The sequence below is a fragment of the Mytilus galloprovincialis genome, chromosome 8 (assembly GCF_965363235.1).
Source record: "Mytilus galloprovincialis chromosome 8, xbMytGall1.hap1.1, whole genome shotgun sequence".
Taxonomy (NCBI): domain Eukaryota; kingdom Metazoa; phylum Mollusca; class Bivalvia; order Mytilida; family Mytilidae; genus Mytilus; species Mytilus galloprovincialis.
In genome coordinates, this window is record NC_134845.1 from 82,771,467 (window position 1) to 82,790,959 (window position 19,493).

Here is a 19,493-nt window from a genome sequence, read left to right on the forward strand (position 1 = left end):
GAATATATATGGTTTAGGGGTGGGAATCTGGACTGTTTATAAGATAATAGCACATTCTCAAATTGAACGGGGTGGGGATGACCCCCGGGGACTTCCCTTTAATTTCATTTGATTTGATTTATCGTCCCATTCAAGAATATATATGGTTTAGGGGTGGGGATCTGGACCGTTTACAAGATAAAAGCATATTCTCAAATTGAAGGGGGTGGGGATGACCCCCAGGGACTCCCCCTATATTTCATGTGATTTGTTTTATTGTCCTATAATCATTTCTGAAGACTGCATGTATCTATCACTTACAGTTTTTAAGTTATATTCATTTGAAAAATTTAGAAAATAAAATCCCATAGGGTTCTATAGTAAACCCCTCCCTCCTTTCTACCCACCAAAATACCCCTTAATAGACCCCAATGCACAAACGAAACATTGATGGCTCACCTAGACATGTTAGTCTAACATATTGTAAAATCCTAAGTAAATCTGACAAGCCGTTTAGGAGAACCGCTGCGGACAAGTTCATTTTTAAAGTGGCGGAAGAAGAAGAAGAAGAGGAAGAAGAGGAAGAGGAAGAATAATAAAAATAATAAGAACTGACCAACAACAATAAGTCTCCAAACTTTGTTTGGGAGACTTAATTACAACATATTTCATAATACATTCAGTATACATTTTTATATTATACATCTTCAGAAATAAATCTTTGTTTATTGCAATTTTAAATCAGACAAGCATCTTTTCTACCTTTTGAATAAAAATTGACAGCTTAGACAGCACATTATTATTACAATATTTAAGCATACCCAGTACTTTTTTAACATTTGGACATTTTAAATAATATAGAGGTATGAACTTCCCCCTTAAATCTTTAACTTCACAATTGGTACACATACATTATATAGTGGTACACATCCCCAAGACCAGCTTTACAAAGTGGACAAAGTCTCTCATTTCGTGGTACATTTCTCCATCTTCCTGTTTCAATGGGAAACTTTGTATTACATACCCTTAGTTTACATATATTAACTCTATGACTCCGCCTCAATTTTAACAGATATGGTTCTAAGCAAAACTCTTCTTTGAAGTGTAAATAAAATCCCCCCCCCCCCCCCCTTGATGAGTTATTTCGATTAGAATATGCCTTTAAACCAGTAATTATGTACAGTTTTTTTTAATAAAAATGAATTCGAAGGTATAGATAAATACTGTCTGAAAACAAATTGTATATTGTCACACGTATCCTCTCAACTTCTATCGTACATGTAGGCTGTTAAGTTTTTGTACACTCTACTTTCCAGTTTCAGTTTCATGTCATTCACGGGTTTTGTAACCCCCCCCCCCCCCCCTTTTTATCAGTTGTATGGGAATCTGAAATTAACAAAAAAAAAGAACAAAAATCTAAAATGATCCATATAAGGATTTGTATAGTAACAATGTCTATAAAGTAACAAAAATAAGAAAATAACTCGATACATACATGTTTAAAAAAATAATTGTTCCGATATTTTATGTGACGAGTAGTAGTGGTGACTAGCGAAGTCTCGCAGCGTAAGAGAAAATGACGAACCACGATATTCCTATCCTTCTTACTAGACAAATCATTGGTCCATATGAGTTGGATTTGCTATTTCTTAGGATAGAATTATTGTGGATAAAGGAAAACTGGATTTTTTTATATTTGATTATTTTTATCATTTAAATTCGTTGTTAACTTATACTCTCGAAATTCGAAAAAAATATATCACACGAAAAATAATTGATCCATGACAATTTAGACGGAAAACAACTTGTGGTACCATTTAACATCTTAAGTTTTTTTTGGAAAGTATTCATACCTTTTGAACTAAAAAAAAATGTTGAAGAAGGCAGATATGTTAACTTTGTGATAAACAATACATTCAGAAGTGTGAAATACATAAAATCGGATAATTCAATTCCTCTCCGTGTTCGATTTGGTCTCACTGCAGGTAAATGCAGCCAATTCTTGTAGCGGGTGCTCAATAATAAGAGTCGGAACAAATAAATTACACCGCTTATGAACGAAAATATATGTACTCAACCGAACTGCAAACACTTTTAGCATCTTACCATGTATAATATAATAAAAATAAATTACATAAAGTTCTAAAATGACCCTCCTTTTTCCCCTCAAATTTATCATTTTATTTACCTCTGTTTCTGCGCATGTTTTGAACCTGTAATGTTGTAGTATGTACACTAGTGCATATTTGGCTTCTACCTGCGCCAGACGCATGCCAATACAGCTTCGAGGTCCATGGCCAAATGGTAAATAGCTGTAAGGGTGCCTTTTTGCTTTGTTTTCTGGTGTAAATCTGAAATATAAATTGTGTTTGACCTACTTAAACATTTAAAACAAGCAATTTAATTATGCGAATTCGTGTTAAAACGAATGTTTGATCGCCTGGATGGGGTTTCTTCAATTGTGTATTCTTTAATATTTTAAAGCCATTTTTCTTTATTCTTTATAAAAATACATTATTCTCATCTTTTGATATTTCAGAAGTCCATATATTATATATAGATTCCTCAATTGCAACAAGTGTATTACGATATTTCTCCACTCGAGACAGTTAAATTAATATTTAGAGAACGAGGCTTGCCGAGCATTTTGAATAATTAAAATTTAAAACTGTAGAGAGTGGAGAAATATCGTAATACACGAGTTACAGTGGTGAAATCTGTTTCTCTTATGATTTTATCCTTCCTTTTCAAAGATTTGAGGAAAGTTGTGTACTGTTGATGTGACGTCATTAGGCATGGTCGCCTTTTTGTCATGACGGTACAATAAGAAAATTAAGAAGAAAACAAGAAAATTTAACGTCACAATTAAATTTCAACCAATCATTTGCCGAGAACAGACGTTTCACTTTTGAGGAGAAATATTTTTCTCACACCGGTCAGGAAATGTGAAAATAGCACAACAATTAGAGAATCTCTATTCTTCATTTTTATGCCCCATTTATCGGCATTATGTTTTCTGATATGTGCGTCCGTTTGTTGGTTCGTTCGTCTTTCTTTTCGTCCGTCCGTCTGTCCCACTTCAGTTTAAAAAAATTAGGTCAAGGTAGTTTTTTATGAAGTTGAAGTCCAATCAACTTGAAACTTAGTACATGTGTTCCTTATGATATGATCTTTTTAATCTTAATGCCAAATTAGAGTTTATCCCTTATTTTATGGTCTATTGAACATAGAAAAAGATAGTGCAAATCCGTGTACTATGGACACATTCTTGTTTGTCCTGTTTTTCTCTATTATTTATATTTATAGCTCTTAAATTTCTTCATGTGCATTATTCTCTATTCTGTAAACCGTATCAAAATCTTCATCTATGTAAAATATTTAGAACTCAGATTTTTTTTATATTTCTATATATCGGAATATTGACAATGTTATTCATAGCTTTAACTAACCTTTCGGGGTCAAATTTGTCAGGTTCTTCCCAGAATTCCGGATCTCTGTGAATTGCATGTATAGGAATCATTATCTCTGCATTTTTGGGGATTTTATATCCATTAACAGTCATATCTTTCTCAACATGTCTGTCTGTTCTTAAAAAAAAACTCAATCGAAAAATTAGGAAAATTCAAATTAAACAAACAATAAAAAGGTCAGATATTAAGAGAATGATCAGTTTACAATGTGACATGTCGGCAAATACATGTTAAAATATGGCATATACTAGACTTGTGCAGTTGATAAAATATATTTCAACTAATTTAACATGCCCAATGACGCTATATGAAATAAGATTAACACAGGCATTTATTTCATAAAAAAATAAACGGAGAATATGCCCCCGTTTGTCCTATAACCCAAGGACGGCAATTTAAAAGTTAAAGTTAAACCTTGATCTGTCTTTTGTAGAGATAACTATTGTAAATAAGTTTGATAACATTTGATTCAGACAAACCAAAGTTAGAAAACGGAAACTTATACGGAAGGACAAGTGTAACAATTAATGCTCCCTCCGCTGCAGGGCGTAAACTTGTTTTCGACCATTGTACATGTGTTATTGTGCCATTTTTGTGTGCTTGTCTTTTATTTTTGCGTATGCATTTTGTCTTTCGGATGGATGTATGCCGTTTTGTTTTTCTTTATAGGTATAGTTATTAAGTACTCAATATCCGAGTGCTCACTTTACTTGAGCCGCGTATTTTCGGAACGTTTTACTGTATACTTGAAAAGTACATGTATTTTTCTCCAGGACCTGGTGAGTATAGGCGTTATGTTTCACCGTCTACCCGATTACGTACATTTGTACCTTACTCCTGGCGCATATAGGCGCAATGTTTCACTGTCTACCTGATTACGTACCTTCCCCTAGTGCGTTTAGATTCAATATTTAATTGTCTACATGATAACGGCGAAGTGTACGTAATTAAACTACACAATGGATTTTTTTAAAATTTTACATGTAGATTCTGCTTGTAAAAATAAATCGGAAAATAAAATAAAAAAAGGGGGTAACCGTTTTCGTTTATGAGATACGAGCTGTTGAAGTTAACAGCATCATACATCAAAATTACAAAGGATATATAGGGAAAATCGTGAAATTCGGCAGGAATTGTTACATTTCCAAGATTTTCTATTATATTACACAATCGATTTTTTTTTAAATTTATGAGACGATTCTAAAATGTCTGAGGAATCGATTGGTGCAAAGAAAGTCCTGAGCAACCGTGCTACTTTTCAAGCTATACCCTGTTAAAGTTGAATCTTGAGTGTAAAAAAAAACAAAAAAAACAACGACAACGTTATTGACGTCGTCGCAACAGTTACGACGCTTCATATAGTCCTATATATTATGAAATATATATGGGTCATTTTCAAAAAAATGTCGAATTTTGAAATTGAAAAAAATATTAAAAGTTACTTATTCAAACAACCCTCTACATAAGCAAATCAAAACAAACAGTACTTTAAGAACAACATATTAAAAGATGCAATCTTAATGATGTCATACAAGAATATGTTGAAACATTTTTTGATCGGTGGTACATTATTTTGTCTATCCTGTTACCATTTTCAAAAGAAATTTTTGGTTATTAAGAAAAGGTTTAGATAAAATGTTAAGCTTGTTTTACGTAGACAATTAGATGGTTTTCAAGAGAATAAACTTCTATATATATTCATTCTGTAATATGATAGATTATTTGCCAATTTTCCAGGTTGTACTGAAAAATGCCTCTTAAAATTGGTTTTCAAAGGTTGTAAAAATTACCACCAGTAATGCAAGTCTAAGATAGCAATTTATATTGTTCGGCATTTTTTCACCCTTTCAAATAAACCCAACATCAAGTAAATCCCTCATAAGTTAGTTTACTTTTCTCTATATTTCATTGGTAACAGGAACGTACGTTTCTGATATATTACTACATAAAAGTCTATCCTGTTACCTTTTTGTCTATCATGTTACCGATATCAGTATTGCACCTGCGAATGCTTGATTTGGAAGATTAAGACGTTATAACCTTAAGATGACTTCAAACAACGAAATATTTCATTCGTTTTGCACCTATATGTTAAGATAAAAAAATTAACGACGTTTTTGTCTACAATTGTCTATCCTGTTACTGTAACCATAGCAACCGTAGTAACAGGATAGACATAACAGGATAGACAAATTTCTTCGTTTTTGATTGCTGTTGTGAAATAACTACTCCCTTTGGTGAAGTGATTATGTTTTTCTATTGGGAATTTGGTTTCCAACACGTTATTGCACTTTTTACAAGTATACTGTTGGTGTATTTAATCAAAATTGGTGGTAACAGCATAGACATGAAAAAAAGTACGCTTTATTTTTTTCACTAAATGTCTTGAAATTTCTTTTCTCTACACTGTCGTTCAAGAAAAGAGGCGTTTTAAATGTAAAGATTACTTTGTACTTTTGAGATCAACACTGACTGATTCAATATTCATAGGTAGAATAATTTAACGACTGATTTAAGTAGCGGTAACAGGAAAGACATGAACCTCCTGTACGCAGATTCGATTTAGTTTGTAGATAATATGTTACATACAATGATATAGAAGCTACGATTTTTCGTTAAAGTAATATTTAACGTTCTTAAAAAGTCCCTTTTGCAGATATCAAGCCGATCAGAAAATCGCAAAAAAATCATTTGAAATGTGATTTTCTGACACTGTACGCAGACAAATACCCCCAAAATGGGTCTTAAATGCAGTTTAATCTTATCAAAATAGATGTGGTGTGTTTATTATTAATGTTCTGAATCACAAATCTGACAAGCTTTCATTTAAACCATTACAACTGAAATTTCCATTAGAAATAAAAAAGTTAGCATGGGTGTACTGAAAATTCGACATTTTTTGAAAACGACCCGTATACCGTTTTGTTGGAGTTCGTGTTGCTCGGTCTTAAGTTCTTTATATTACGTTTTGTGTACTTTTGAATTGTATTTGTCTATTATATTCGGGTGTGTGCGGAGATCGCCAAGCTAGAAAACGGTTGACATTTTCTTCATTATGAACTAGAACTATTTTCGACCTCGGTGCCTTATTTTTTGTTAAAATCTAAACACTGCGATGTGTTTTCAAAATCTTTGTTCTCATAAAACTTCATTTCATCAAGGTCTCTTCTCAGAATATCAGCCATCTGTCTGGCACAGGATAACAAATGGGATAACAAATGAATATTTAAGTAAATTTAAGTTGTGTGGTAATTCTTAGTACATTTGGGTAAATTAATCTTATCTTTGTGCCGCATAAGCATCTCTATAATTCAACACATTCCTGAGCCACGACATTATATATTTTATGCATCGCATGCGCTTCTTTTTATCACAATCCAGACCGGCTAGTAACCGTTGTATAACTTTACACGTCTGAATATGGCATGGTATTGGTTGCAAAAATTCGATATTTTTCATTTAAATGCAATATTTTATATTTAATTGGTATATTTCTTCATTTAAATGCAATATTTTTTCATTTGAATGATAAATTTTTTTATTTAGATGCAATATTTTTTATTTATAAATGGTAAAATGTTTCATTTAAATGATATATTTTTTCATTTAGATGCAATATTTTTAATTTAAATGGTATAATTTTCCATTCAAATGGTATAAAAAATCATTTTTTTGCATGCAATATTTTTTATTCAACTGGTATAATAGTTTTTTTTATTTATATGCAATAATTGCATCATGGGAAATTCTTTGACGCCTAAAGGTCAAATTTGCAACAACGTTTGTGATTGGTCGGTATTTATTTGGATTTTCTCCCCCTTTCTTTCTGAACTTGAGTGACCAAGAATTGAAAAACGCGTCAGCCTCAAAATATCGCCCATCGAACTAAAATTTGGCGTTCTTGCGAGTTCGTGCACTGGCAATTAATGCTAATAATGGCCAGACAGAGCAAAAAATGCGAGTGACAAGTAATAATAATTAATTTGACACACAACTTGATCATGGATAGAAACAGATGCCTGCGTGCATTGCAAAACATCTCCAATAAAAACCCTTTCTGAAGAAACTCCCTACAGTCTTCACATTGAAATAAAAAAAAAAACAACATATACATAGCTAGTCCCCCCTTCCCCTCTAAGTCCAGATACATGTTATCATGACGTTCTTTGTGCTACATGTATATTATTTTTTTTTTACTTTTCTTGATCCTCAGAGACGTTGTAGGTGGGCAAACATGAAAAAAGAATAAAAAGCCTTTCAGGACGTTATAATTATTTGAACTAAGCCACCTCTTTTTTGCTACATCTTGTTTTTAAAGCAGCTCTTTTGCTTTCTTTGGCCGGACATTTCGACATCGAAATCATTGGTCAAATATGTACTGATTTGTTCGACCTGTGCAGAAAATTCGCCATAATTAGAAAACTAAAATAATTGCCAGAGATTAGGAAATTAAAAAGTTGCCATAAATTAGGGTTTTAAAAAATCCGCCATAGATTAGGAATCTAAAAAATCCGCCATAGATTAGCAATCTAAAAAAATCCGCCATAGATTAGGAATCTTAAAATTCCGCCATAGATTTGGGATGACATGACGTCATATTTACCATAGATTAGGATTATGCCATAGATCTGGAACCCACCATAGATTTGAGTCCTACATATATATATATATTTTAAATTCAAAAAATTGAATTTAAATACACATTTCTCTATCTATGTGTATGCATATTTCATCTATTAATTTGTAAATGCATATGCATTAATAAACTGCAGTCAAATATCTAAGGTGCTTATCATATTCTTGCAATTGTAAAAAAAAATATATAATTATATACATAAATATCTTGTAATTGGTTGCTGTGTGTACATGGGAGAAAAATACCCTTATATCTAATCAGTTGGGGCTGCATCATATTTTTATGCAGCTCAAAACACTACATCTGTTTAAAGGGGAATAATCCTTACAGAAATTGATTGTCTCCAATATTACTTTCTCTTCCATGTGCATGCAATAACTGTTCAGTGTTCTGTAGTGATGTATTTTATTTTATTATTTCATTGTTATAACACAAATCTACGGTGACAGAATGCGGCCATGAAAGGAAAAAAAATATGTTGTTCCTTCAAGATACTATGTCGTTCCCTCAGGATGCTATGTCGTTCCCACAAGATAGTTATCTCGTTCCCTCAAGATACTATGTCGTTCCATCAAGATAGTTATCTCGTTCCCTCAAGATAGTTATCTCGTTCCCTTAAGATACTATGTCGTTCCCTCAAGATGTTATATTGTTCCCTCAAGATAGTTATCTCGTTCCCTAAAGATACTATGTCGTTCCCTCAAGATAGTTATCTTGTTCCCTCAAGATAGTTATCTCGTTCCCTCAAGATACTATGTCGTTCCATCAAGATGTTATGTTGTTCCCTCAAGATGCTATGTCGTTCCCTCAAGATACTATGTTGTTCCCTCAAGATAGTTATCTCGTTCCCGCACAATTTTAAAATCTTGAGGGAACGAGATAACTATCTTGAGGGAACAACATAGTATCTTGAGGGAACAACATAACATCTTGAGGGAACGACATAGTATCTTGAAGGAACGAGATAACTATCTTGAAGGAACAACATAACATCTTGAGGGAACGACATAGTATCTTGAGGGAACGAGATAACTATCTTGAGGGAACGACATAGTATCTTGAGGGAACGAGATAATTATCTTGAGGGAACGACATAGTATCTTGAGGGAACGAGATAACTATCTTTACCAAAAGTTAAGAAAATATCTATTCCGATATAGATAATATAGATGATTTTGATAAATTGGTTTTATGTCTTTCGTGTCCGTCAACTATGTAGTATGCTGCTCTATTTGTTAAAAAGTCATGATCGCTATGAGGGTAACCTCAACAACTGCATGATAGATACATATGTGTACAATGTTTGTTCTTTCATTGGGGGTGTTTTATAAATGTAAATATAACGGACTTTGATGAGACTGTCATCAACGTGAGAGGGTTAGCACTATAAAACCAGGTTTAATCCACCATTTTCTACATTTGAAAATGTCTGTACCAAGTCAGGAATATTACAGTTCTTGTCCATTCGTTTTTGATGCGTTTTGGTATTTGATTTTGCCATGTGATTATGGACTTTCCGAATTGATTTTCCTCTAAATTCAGTATTTTTGTATTTTTACTTTTTTTATGTATTGTAAACTTATTTTGTTGTTTTATATATACCTCCAATCCAATTGGGGTAATCATGTGCATTATTGAATAAACTAAACTGTTTGTAATTTGTGAACAAGAAGCTGACGGTTGAAATTTTAGACTTTTAACGGTAATCAAATGTCAAACAAGGAAGTCTATCCCGTTGACTCGTGCGTTTTTGTTAATAAAATTTCGAATATCTTTTTTTACCCTTCTATTACCGATAAAATTACACCAACAAACACATAAACAAACAAACAAATCTCTTTTACACATTCCCCATTTCCCCAAATTGTCTCTTTGACACATTCTGCATTTCTATTCTCAATTCTAAATATTAATAAAATTTATTCGAACTTTTACATATTTGTGTGCCTTTGTGTGTATATAGTAAATGTTTTACATGTATACATACCTCTTTTCTTCCATTTCTCTGGGTCCTTTTCATACTGGTGAACAGCCTCGTCGTCATTCACATCTTTGTCGTTATGCGCATTCAGCATCATCTGCAGCAGATCTTTTGGTTTCTGAAAACATGGAAACACAAGCATTATGTCATAACAATTGTATTGTTAAGATATAAAGTTCAGACTTGTCAAAAATTTAACTAATAAATACCTGTGTCACTATTAAAAATATTATTTTAGTTTATAAGTGAAAAACTACAAAGTTAACGAAATTTATGAAAAGTTTGAGAATTAGCAGTTTAGCTTACATTGCACCCTTTTGCTAGTCAAACTGGAGCACATGCATAGAAAGATAATAGGGAATTCATATAACTACAGTTGTCCGTCATACCATGAGTTTCAGCTTTTAGAAAATGGAAATCTAAGTTGAGAGCTGATGTGAGGAGGGGGAGTGCTTTTTATTTTTTGTAAATGTGTAACAGTTGATTGATGTGTAATATTTATATTTTAAAATTCGATTGCTTTATGTCGGGCTTGTACTTTTCAAAACTTCTGACCTGGACAGTTTCATTCCGCATACCAATAGCTGTTTTGACAACAGATTTGAAAAAGTCCATTATAGTTCGGTTATTATTCGGTGATATGTTAAACCAGTTGAAGATGATGTCAACACTTGGAAAGGCCACTACAAAAGATAATTAAAGTTTGCATAAGATACTATATGAAATAAATGGAAATTTTATACTTAAATCAATGTACGTGGAAAATTATTTTAGTGCAAAAAATCTGATAGTTTCTTTAAATAAGAAAATGTCCGTCTTTATTTTATCAAGGTGTTTAGATACTAAGTTATTATAAAAACTGAATCTTAAGAGGTAATAACTATAGTAATCAGAAACTACCCTCAACATAGCTTCCTAATGTGCACATGGTTTGTACTTAAATGAACAACATTGGTAGAACATGATCTGCATAGTCGTCCACAGGACTTTTGATTACTGCCACCTTTTCGTGTGGGTTGTATTGCTCAAAATTGCTCCGGTTATATTATTCTTGTTGTTTTGGCTTTTGCCTCACCGAGTATCGGGATTCTTACGTTTTGAACTATCAAAGAGAAGGTAACCTGACGAAAAATTATATATTTTCGGAGTCAAAAGTCGTTATATTAAAAAAAGTGTAACATTGCTAAAAAGCTGTCTCGTTTGTTTTTTTATAACGTATGTCTGATTGTTCAAATTAGTAAGATGTGATAATCAACCTTGAAAATTTAAAATCGAACAGCATTTTTGCATATTTGGTAAATTTGTTCTCTGGATTTTTCTGTGAATCTACGTCAAGACCAAACCCAGCGGAGGCTATGATATCCATAGTATATGCTCCAAAAACCCTGAAAAGTTATAACGAGGTTTTGTTAAACTAAATAAATTATCTATTTTTGGCTAACAAATTATTGTGCTTAGTTAAAACCTCGATCGATTAATTATATACGCTTGATATTGAAAAAAGTTAGTTACATTTACTGCTTTAGTCTTAATGGCGCCATCATGAATTGTTTGATCGTTTTTGCATGTCTGTATGATAGATGATTCAATTCAATCCTGTTTGTCATTTTTTAGCAACTTTTCTCTATACTTAATATTGTACAGTCCCGATATTGTCTATTTTTTTATGTATTTTAATCTCCCCTTTTCCTATCATTTCTATTATGGAAGCCCCTTCCAGACCCTCCAAGTAGTATACAAGTTGTCGTACGAGCTTTCCTGCTAGTTTTAATTAGTAATAGATTAAGCAACGTATAAAATTGTCGTCAAGTTTTTTTTTATTGTAACATTACTGTGGTGCTGATCTTCATTACAAAAATAATTTACGTTCCTTACTGTTTGAATTCAATTGGTTCTCCAGCTTGAGCTTTCGGCTTCAGGTTATCCACTAATTGTTCATATGACCGTTTAAAGATAGGGTTTAGCTGAAAGTGAAATGTTTTATTCTTGCTAACTTATATAGTTCATGTTAAACACAGATGATATGCTATGGTAAAGAAAAGATGGCTAAAGCCCCTGTCAGGGTGTCCTAGCTGCGAAGACATATCGGATGTAGTTACACAGTCATAATGTATTCCTGCTCGGAGATTACTATTGGGCCATTCCAGTTAATATCTGCTAAAGGGGGTTGGATGGTCCTTTCTGAGGGGTGTAAAATTTATACATCTTAGGGGTGAAAATTTGGGGGTTTTCATCTGACACGTACACTTATATGCAAAAAACTTTTGAGGGTCTTGCAGCAGTAAATAACTTAAAATAATTACATCTTAGGGGTTACAAAAATGCCTATGTCAGATCTTAGGGGTGCTTTTGAATGTAGACAGTTACGTATCATGCATTATCTAGTATTGTATTTAATATTCTGATGGGTACAATCCTTGCAGTAAAAAATTCTGATAGGTCATTTTTTCCCATGAAAGCCCATCCACCCAATATGAACAGAAACTCTACATCTGATAGGTCTTAATTCTTAGATCTGATAGGTAGTTTTTCATGATGTTTATTTCTGATACGTATAAACAAAATTCTCCCCATCCACCCCACCTGTCAGAAATTAACTGGAAGGCCCATTGTGTCAAGAGGGTGTCTGTTTAGCTGCAAAAAGTAAAATCACAAAAATACTGAACTTAGAGGAAGATCAATTGGGGAAAGTCCATAATCACATGGCAAAATCAAATAACAAAACGCATCAAAAACGAATGGACAAGAACTGTCATATTCCTGACTTGGTACAGGCATTTTCAAATGTAGAAATAGATGTGAACATACGTGATATGAACACATTTTTATAATAATAAACACTACGTTTATCGGCCAAAAAGCAATAAGCAATTACAGAAACAACAATAGTACATCTATATATATAAAAAAAAATGAGATGTGGTACAAACGAGAAAACTAACGGCCAAAGGAGTAGGTCCGGTAAGGGCCGATTTTGGCCTCAAATTTCAGGTTCATCTAACGAAAGGTTTTGAACACTTTTTAAACACTTAAGTGTCTATTTCACTTGATTCGATTAATTTTTGTGAACGATTTTAGCTGATTTAGTCATTTAAATCGCTCCGATTCAAGCTTAAATATGAAAAATCTATCAAATATGCCAAAAAACGTCACTTTTCAGATGGTTTTTGTCAAAAATGAAAGTGGCCGCATCCGTGTTCATCCTCAACCTTTATATATGTTATGTATTATCATCAAATACAACTTACATTTCAATATTATGAATGAACACTTCAGTAATTTAGCATGACTAAATGGTGTTAGCAACCGATATATGTGCATAATACTATATTATTAATGAATAAAAAAACAAATATGTACATATATGATATACTTGCCGCTCTCATCTTGCCAGAGGAAAACGTAGGAAGTAATGTATTTCTTATGAACCTCCAATGATCGTCTCGTAGATGTACCAAAGAGTGTTTTAGTTCATTTCTTGACGGTAGAACATTCTGTAATTATATAGTTTAACGAGGGAATATAAAAGAGGGTCTAATGGGGGTTCTTCCATTCAGTAAACTTTTTCTTGTGTCCATTTTTCTCTTTTCCTTAGCCTTTTTAGCCAATATTCTGTATTCTTTATATTTAAGAACGTCATAATTCTCTATCTTTTATTTGTACGGCACAGTTTCTCTATTCTTAATATGTGTTGCCCATTATTCTCTGTTATGTTACCCACCATCCACACCCTCATAAAAGGAGCCTGCAAAATACAAGAATTACGACAGTCAGTTCTCAAAAACTATTGTTATAGAGAAAACTTGTGGTATATAGCAACTAAGAATTATCAACTCTATCGGATATGAAAAAGGAAATTTCAAACCTTACATGTAACTAAATATTACATGTTCAGGCCACAAGTGTACTCGAATATTGTATTTTTAAAGAAAGTATAGAACACATCATAATACGATATAATTAATATGGAACGTGTAACATTATTCTTTTAAAGTACTTTACGTACTTTGATTTACGTTGTTGAGTTACTTTCCTTTGGTATCAGTCTGATATGGTTTATGTAAACCCCATATATTATTTGTATCACTATTCGTGTGGAATACATATGAACACGCTGCCTCTTTGTTTGTCATTCGTATTATCGCCATATACGGCTCCAGAGTATTACAGCACGTGTATGTGTATACATTTGAAACAATGGCGGTATATCGCGTTTAATATCTCATTGAGAACGAAAACGGAAGAGAACAATCTAAAAAAAACTATATGTCTTGTGACATACATTTTATAAATATACTAGTACTAACGAGTTTCCAGTTTTCGACAGTTATAATGACATATGCACCAATCCAATTGAAGGTATACTATCAGTTCAATCTCCCAGTAATGAACAAAAGCAGAAAAAAATGTCAATCTTTTTATTTATAATCAGATTATTGACTTGCAATAGTATTTTTCAACGCGTTGTAACTTAACAAAAACATTCTTTCATACTTACTCGTCTGTTGGGGCAATTAGAGAAATCTTTCACCAGAACTTCTTTAATTGTTTCCGGGTCAGAGATCACAAGCGTCGGAACCAGGCCTTGATATATCCTTAATAAATAAAAACAATGTTGATATAAATCAAACAAGATGTAGACATTTTACACAAATCATTTCTTTGTTTACATGCAAAGTCCCTCCACCTGGATCCGCCAATGTCAGTGGCAGAAGCAGAAAGTGTAGCCTTTAAGATTATATTATTAACTTACATTTAAACAAAGACAAATCACTATTAGTTGTTATTGGATTGCTTTAAGATCTGTTCTTTGTATCTTGAATGTTGCAAGGGAATATCCTGCCACGTTCGGTCTGAATATTTGTTAGATGATTTGTTTTACTTCTTTCTTATGAACTGAGCCATTTTCAAAAGATTTTATCAGTTGTTTCTTATGTGTGGTATTAAACCACTGTCCGAGTTTAGGGGAATGGTTGAGCGTTTACAAACACATTCAACACCGCCACATTTTCTATGTACCTGTCCCAAGCCATTAGCATATATACAGTCCGCCAAAAGTTAAGCTCACCTAAATATAAATCGAAATATTTTTTTGACTATTGAAAAAAAATATTTATGTTTGATGTTAAGAATTGCCTATAACATACACTAAGAAAATTCATTACGACCAAAAAATCAAACTCCGATAAACACGCCAAGCAACCTTTTATTAAAGGTCATCTGCACTTTTTAGAATACACTGTTTCGGTGCCTTGAAATCATCTTCCTTCTGTCACGCGTACAGGTGACATTTGACCTTCACAAAGTCACTGTGAAATATAGCAAGGCGTAAGTTATTTGTGACTGGACGTTGACCAGCAATTGACGTGTCGGTAGGAGCACTAGGGGCATAGGTAACCATTTCGATGTCAATCACACCGTCATCGTCAGATTTTTACAACGTCATGTTGACACAGGAACTGTAAATGATAGACCAAGGTCCGTTTAACTACCTATCGTGATGACAGACTGCTTATTGGTCGTGCTAAAGACACCCCATTTACTCCAACCCCACAGCTTAGACACCATTGATCTCAACTTCAAAGTGGTCGTGTTAGTCATGTTAGTGTTAAAACATTGGTCTGTCAACTTCATAGAGGCTACCTAAGAGCACGTCGTGTTGTCAATAGACCTGCCATAACAGCCAGGCACCGTATATTCAGGTTTCAAAGGGCTAATGACCATCAACCCTTGAACATGACAAGCTAGCAAAATGTTCATTGGTCAAATGAGAGTCAGTTTCTGTAACGACCAAAAGACGGCAGTTTGGCGGGAAAATAAAACTTCTTATGCCCAAAACAACATTTGCCCAACGACTGCATACGTTACTGGTAGTGTTACAGTACGGGCTTTCTTCTCATGCTGTTGTAAGGTGGGTATACATACTCTGCAGGGTAGCATTAACGGACAGACATACAGAGATTTGGTGCTTAGAAACATTGCAGTCCCTCATTTTGATAATCCTCCACTTGCGTCAAGACCCTTAGGCATGTAGGCTTGTACAGAACGTGAGACACCGTGTTATTGACCTGTACCGGAGGAGAGATAATAACACATCCTATTGACTCAAATATTGACATTAAATTTGCCGACCATACATGTACCAACGATTATTTGTAGATACATTGTAGTTACCAGGGTTATAATTTAGTACGCCAGACGCGCGTTTCGTCCACATAAGACTCATCAGTGACGCTCATATCTAAATATTATAAAGCCAAACAAGTACAAAGGTGAAGAGAATAGAGACTTTTAATGATATTGGTTGATTAATTGTTGTAAAAAAATAAAATCACAGTGAAACTTAAATTACGTTTCTGATTTGTGTTATTTTCACTATTTTTATGAACGCATAATTCAAATGCATAGAACCTGCATAAGTGACCAAACTTAAGTTTATGGCTTGTTTATGGTATATATTAGCAATATTGCTACATGAATGTTTTCTATTTTTTTTTTAGGATAAACTGATTTTTTTAAATGGAAAAAAAAAATCGATGCAATAAAAATAGGTGGTGCTTGACTTTTAACGGACTGTATATATAATAGTTCAGTGTTTGCCGTTTGTACATCTTTCATATTTGTTTTTCCTAAACTGTTTTGCTATCATAAATCAGGCCTTTAGTTTTCTCAATTTTGTTTTTTTTTAATTTGTCATGTCACGGTCTTATATAGGCGTCTATATGGTATGGGTTTTTCTCATTGTCGAAGGCCGTAAAGGTACCTAAATAACTTACATTCACTTTATTTGAACTTAGTGGAAAGTTGTCTCATTGGCATTCATACCACAACTACTTATTTTTATATATGGTATCAGTGAGATATAAGATAAATTTAACTTACCCAAAACATCTGCCGTACTTCTTCACTAGGTCAAGGTGGGTTTGTATCATTCCCTAGAAAATAATTTAATTTTGGACATAACACGTCTTCTGATTGGCTGACAGTTTTTTGTACATCAGCTCATATATTTAATTTTGTCATGTGACCGTGACGCCATCAACGTTTTTTCAGGATTTTTCCCGAAAAAAAATTGAATTAAGAATTAAGTTAGAAAGAATGACTGTAGAAAAAATGCTGTCTACGAAGAATCAACATATTGAACACCTGCATTCTTTCTAAGCAAAATAAGCTGAGTCAAATACTGACATTGATGGGCTGGGATTTTCCTAAAAGGCTGAAGACAGTCTTGACAGATAAGAACCGGACATCACTATCACAGTGAAGGCAATTTGCCATTTCAGTGCATTCTAAGTAATATTCTCAAAAGAGTATATCGAAACGCTCACGGTGCATTGTCTTCCAACGCCCAAAATAATTGAAATTCAACAAACATTGTTTTCATTTTTGGGGAACGAATAATATGCGGCTATACCCTTTAATCCTTTAGATTCTGAAACGGCGAATTATGAAAGAGGTTTGATGATAAAAACGATGTTTGTTATGCGTCCAGTAGCAAATATTTCAAGTTTTTGTTTTAAAACGATATGGTTATTTTATCTTACTTCAGTTCTATACAGGGGAGTTATTCCGACAAAAGGTTTCGATTTTGGACCAGGAACACCTGCTCGACTCCATACTGTGTGCTTAGATCGGAAATGGCTGAAATAAAAGATGCATTCTGGGTAATATTCTAACAATATTTGAATAGTTTCATTTCAAAAATAGTTTACATTGTGTACTTTATTTTCTAAAACGGAACAACTAATACAAAGGCATCTGTACTTTGCTTTGTCGAATCTTTCTTCAAAACATCAATAACTGTTCTTGCGTGTTTTAAAAGCTTTTCGAATTGTCAAAAATGAGAAAAACCCGCATACTGTCTGGTTAGTTAATGGGCTTCGAACTGACTATATATTTATAGTGACATGTTTTGTCGTTATACTGACATCCCAATCGACAATTAGGCACTGAAGGATGGTCTAGCTGGTTCCTTCAATTTTGTTTTGTATAATTTTTATGATTTCTCTATTCTAAACAATGTTTGCGTATCTTTCTTTTAAATAATAACACTTCATTATTTTTTTTGTCGTTATTTCTCTGTTATTCTTATTATTTGTAACTTTTTCAAACTTACTGTGTATTAACGGAGTGAGCCTGTGTACTTTTTTGTGTGAAGTGTAAGTTTGAGAAGTTTATAAAAATAATAAAACAATTAAAATTTAACTTACACGAATATAATAACAGTTGTCACACAAAGAAAAATCACAACCAAAATCCAACCGTTTATATCTATCAGTCCTAAAATATCCATTTTATATGATCAAATTGAGCACTGTTGATAAAAACTATTATAGACCAGTTTTGATGTCAAGGTATGCAAACTACCTTATTTGACCAAGATCATTTTTCGTTTATATTTATATACGTGTTTTATCGTACTTTACAAGGTGTAAGCAATGTGTACACAGCGATTTCATCAGTTGTGCTAACATGACATTTAATCAACAAGGTCCTTAAATAGGACGACTGGTATATGCCCTGTGCTCTTTCTCGTTGAAATGTGCATTACTAAAAAGTAAAATAACAAAAATACTTAACTCCGAGGAAAATTCAAAATGGAAAGTCCTTAATCAAATAGCAAAATCAAAAGATAGAACACATCAAACGAATGGACAACAACTGTTATATTCCTGACTTGGTACAGGCATTCTTAAATGTAGAAAACATGTGATTGAACCTGGTTTTATAGCGCTAAACCTCTCACTTGTACGTCAGTCGCATCAATTTCCATTATATAGACAATGATGCGTGAACTAAATGTCACAAATAGGGGATACAAAATCAACACGGACCCCACCAAAAACTAGGGGTGATTTCAGATGCTCTGCAAGGGCTTAACAACCTCTCACGATTTGTGACGGTATGGATTGGGAGGTTCCTTTGTGTTTTAATTCTTTAGTTTTCAGGCAATTTTCTCAATTCTTTGATTCTTTGGCCCATAAATCTCTATTCTTTATTTTCTAGTCTCTCATTATTATCTTATCTTTATATGTTTGTCATTTATTCTGCAATTTTTGTCCATAATTCATAATTTCTCTAATTCATTAACAACATGAATCCATAGGAAGGTGTGACTGGGAGTTTATAGCATATAGACTACAGGCTCTAAAGAACCTGTGTCGCTCACCTTAGTTTATGTGCTTACAATTATCTATATCTATAATGATCTTGGTCCAATAGTTACAGAAAAAAATATTTGTAAAATTACAAAAAATTATGAAATTTATGAAATTGTTAGAAATTGACTATAAAGGGCAATAACTCCTTAAGGGATAAATTGACCATTTTGGTTGACTTATTTTTAGCTCTTACTTTGCTGTACATTATTACTGTTTACAGTTTATCTCTATCTAAAATAATATTCAAGAGAATAACGAAAAGCTGC

The 19,493-nt window shown here is 33.1% G+C and overlaps 1 protein-coding gene across 1 annotated transcript; it reads right to left on the bottom strand.

Moving 5' to 3' along the window:
* Positions 1 to 1,227: 1,227 nt before the first annotated feature.
* Positions 1,228 to 18,412, bottom strand: LOC143043799 (cytochrome P450 3A11-like). Its single transcript, XM_076215980.1, has 12 exons — positions 18,277 to 18,412; positions 17,611 to 17,707; positions 16,949 to 17,001; positions 14,565 to 14,661; positions 13,444 to 13,560; positions 11,942 to 12,030; positions 11,307 to 11,451; positions 10,622 to 10,750; positions 10,069 to 10,184; positions 3,429 to 3,566; positions 2,168 to 2,330; positions 1,228 to 1,248 (listed from the first exon to the last, which is right to left on the bottom strand). The coding sequence occupies exons 1-12, from the start codon at positions 18,357 to 18,359 to the stop codon at positions 1,228 to 1,230; spliced, it is 1,248 nt and encodes a 415-aa protein (XP_076072095.1). The 5' UTR covers positions 18,360 to 18,412.
* Positions 18,413 to 19,493: the final 1,081 nt, after the last annotated feature.

Bases quoted from the DNA above. Each gene is read 5' to 3' on its own strand.
- LOC143043799 (XM_076215980.1), bottom strand. From the start codon at position 18,359: ATGGATATTTTAGGACTGATAGATATAAACGGTTGGATTTTGGTTGTG. The intron at 3,567-10,068 runs GTATACATGTAA...TTTTTTTTTAAG, and splicing joins AAATGGAAGAAAAGAGGTAT to AACAGACAGACATGTTGAGA. The intron at 2,331-3,428 runs GTTAGTTAAAGC...TTTATATTTCAG, and splicing joins GACAAATTTGACCCCGAAAG to ATTTACACCAGAAAACAAAG.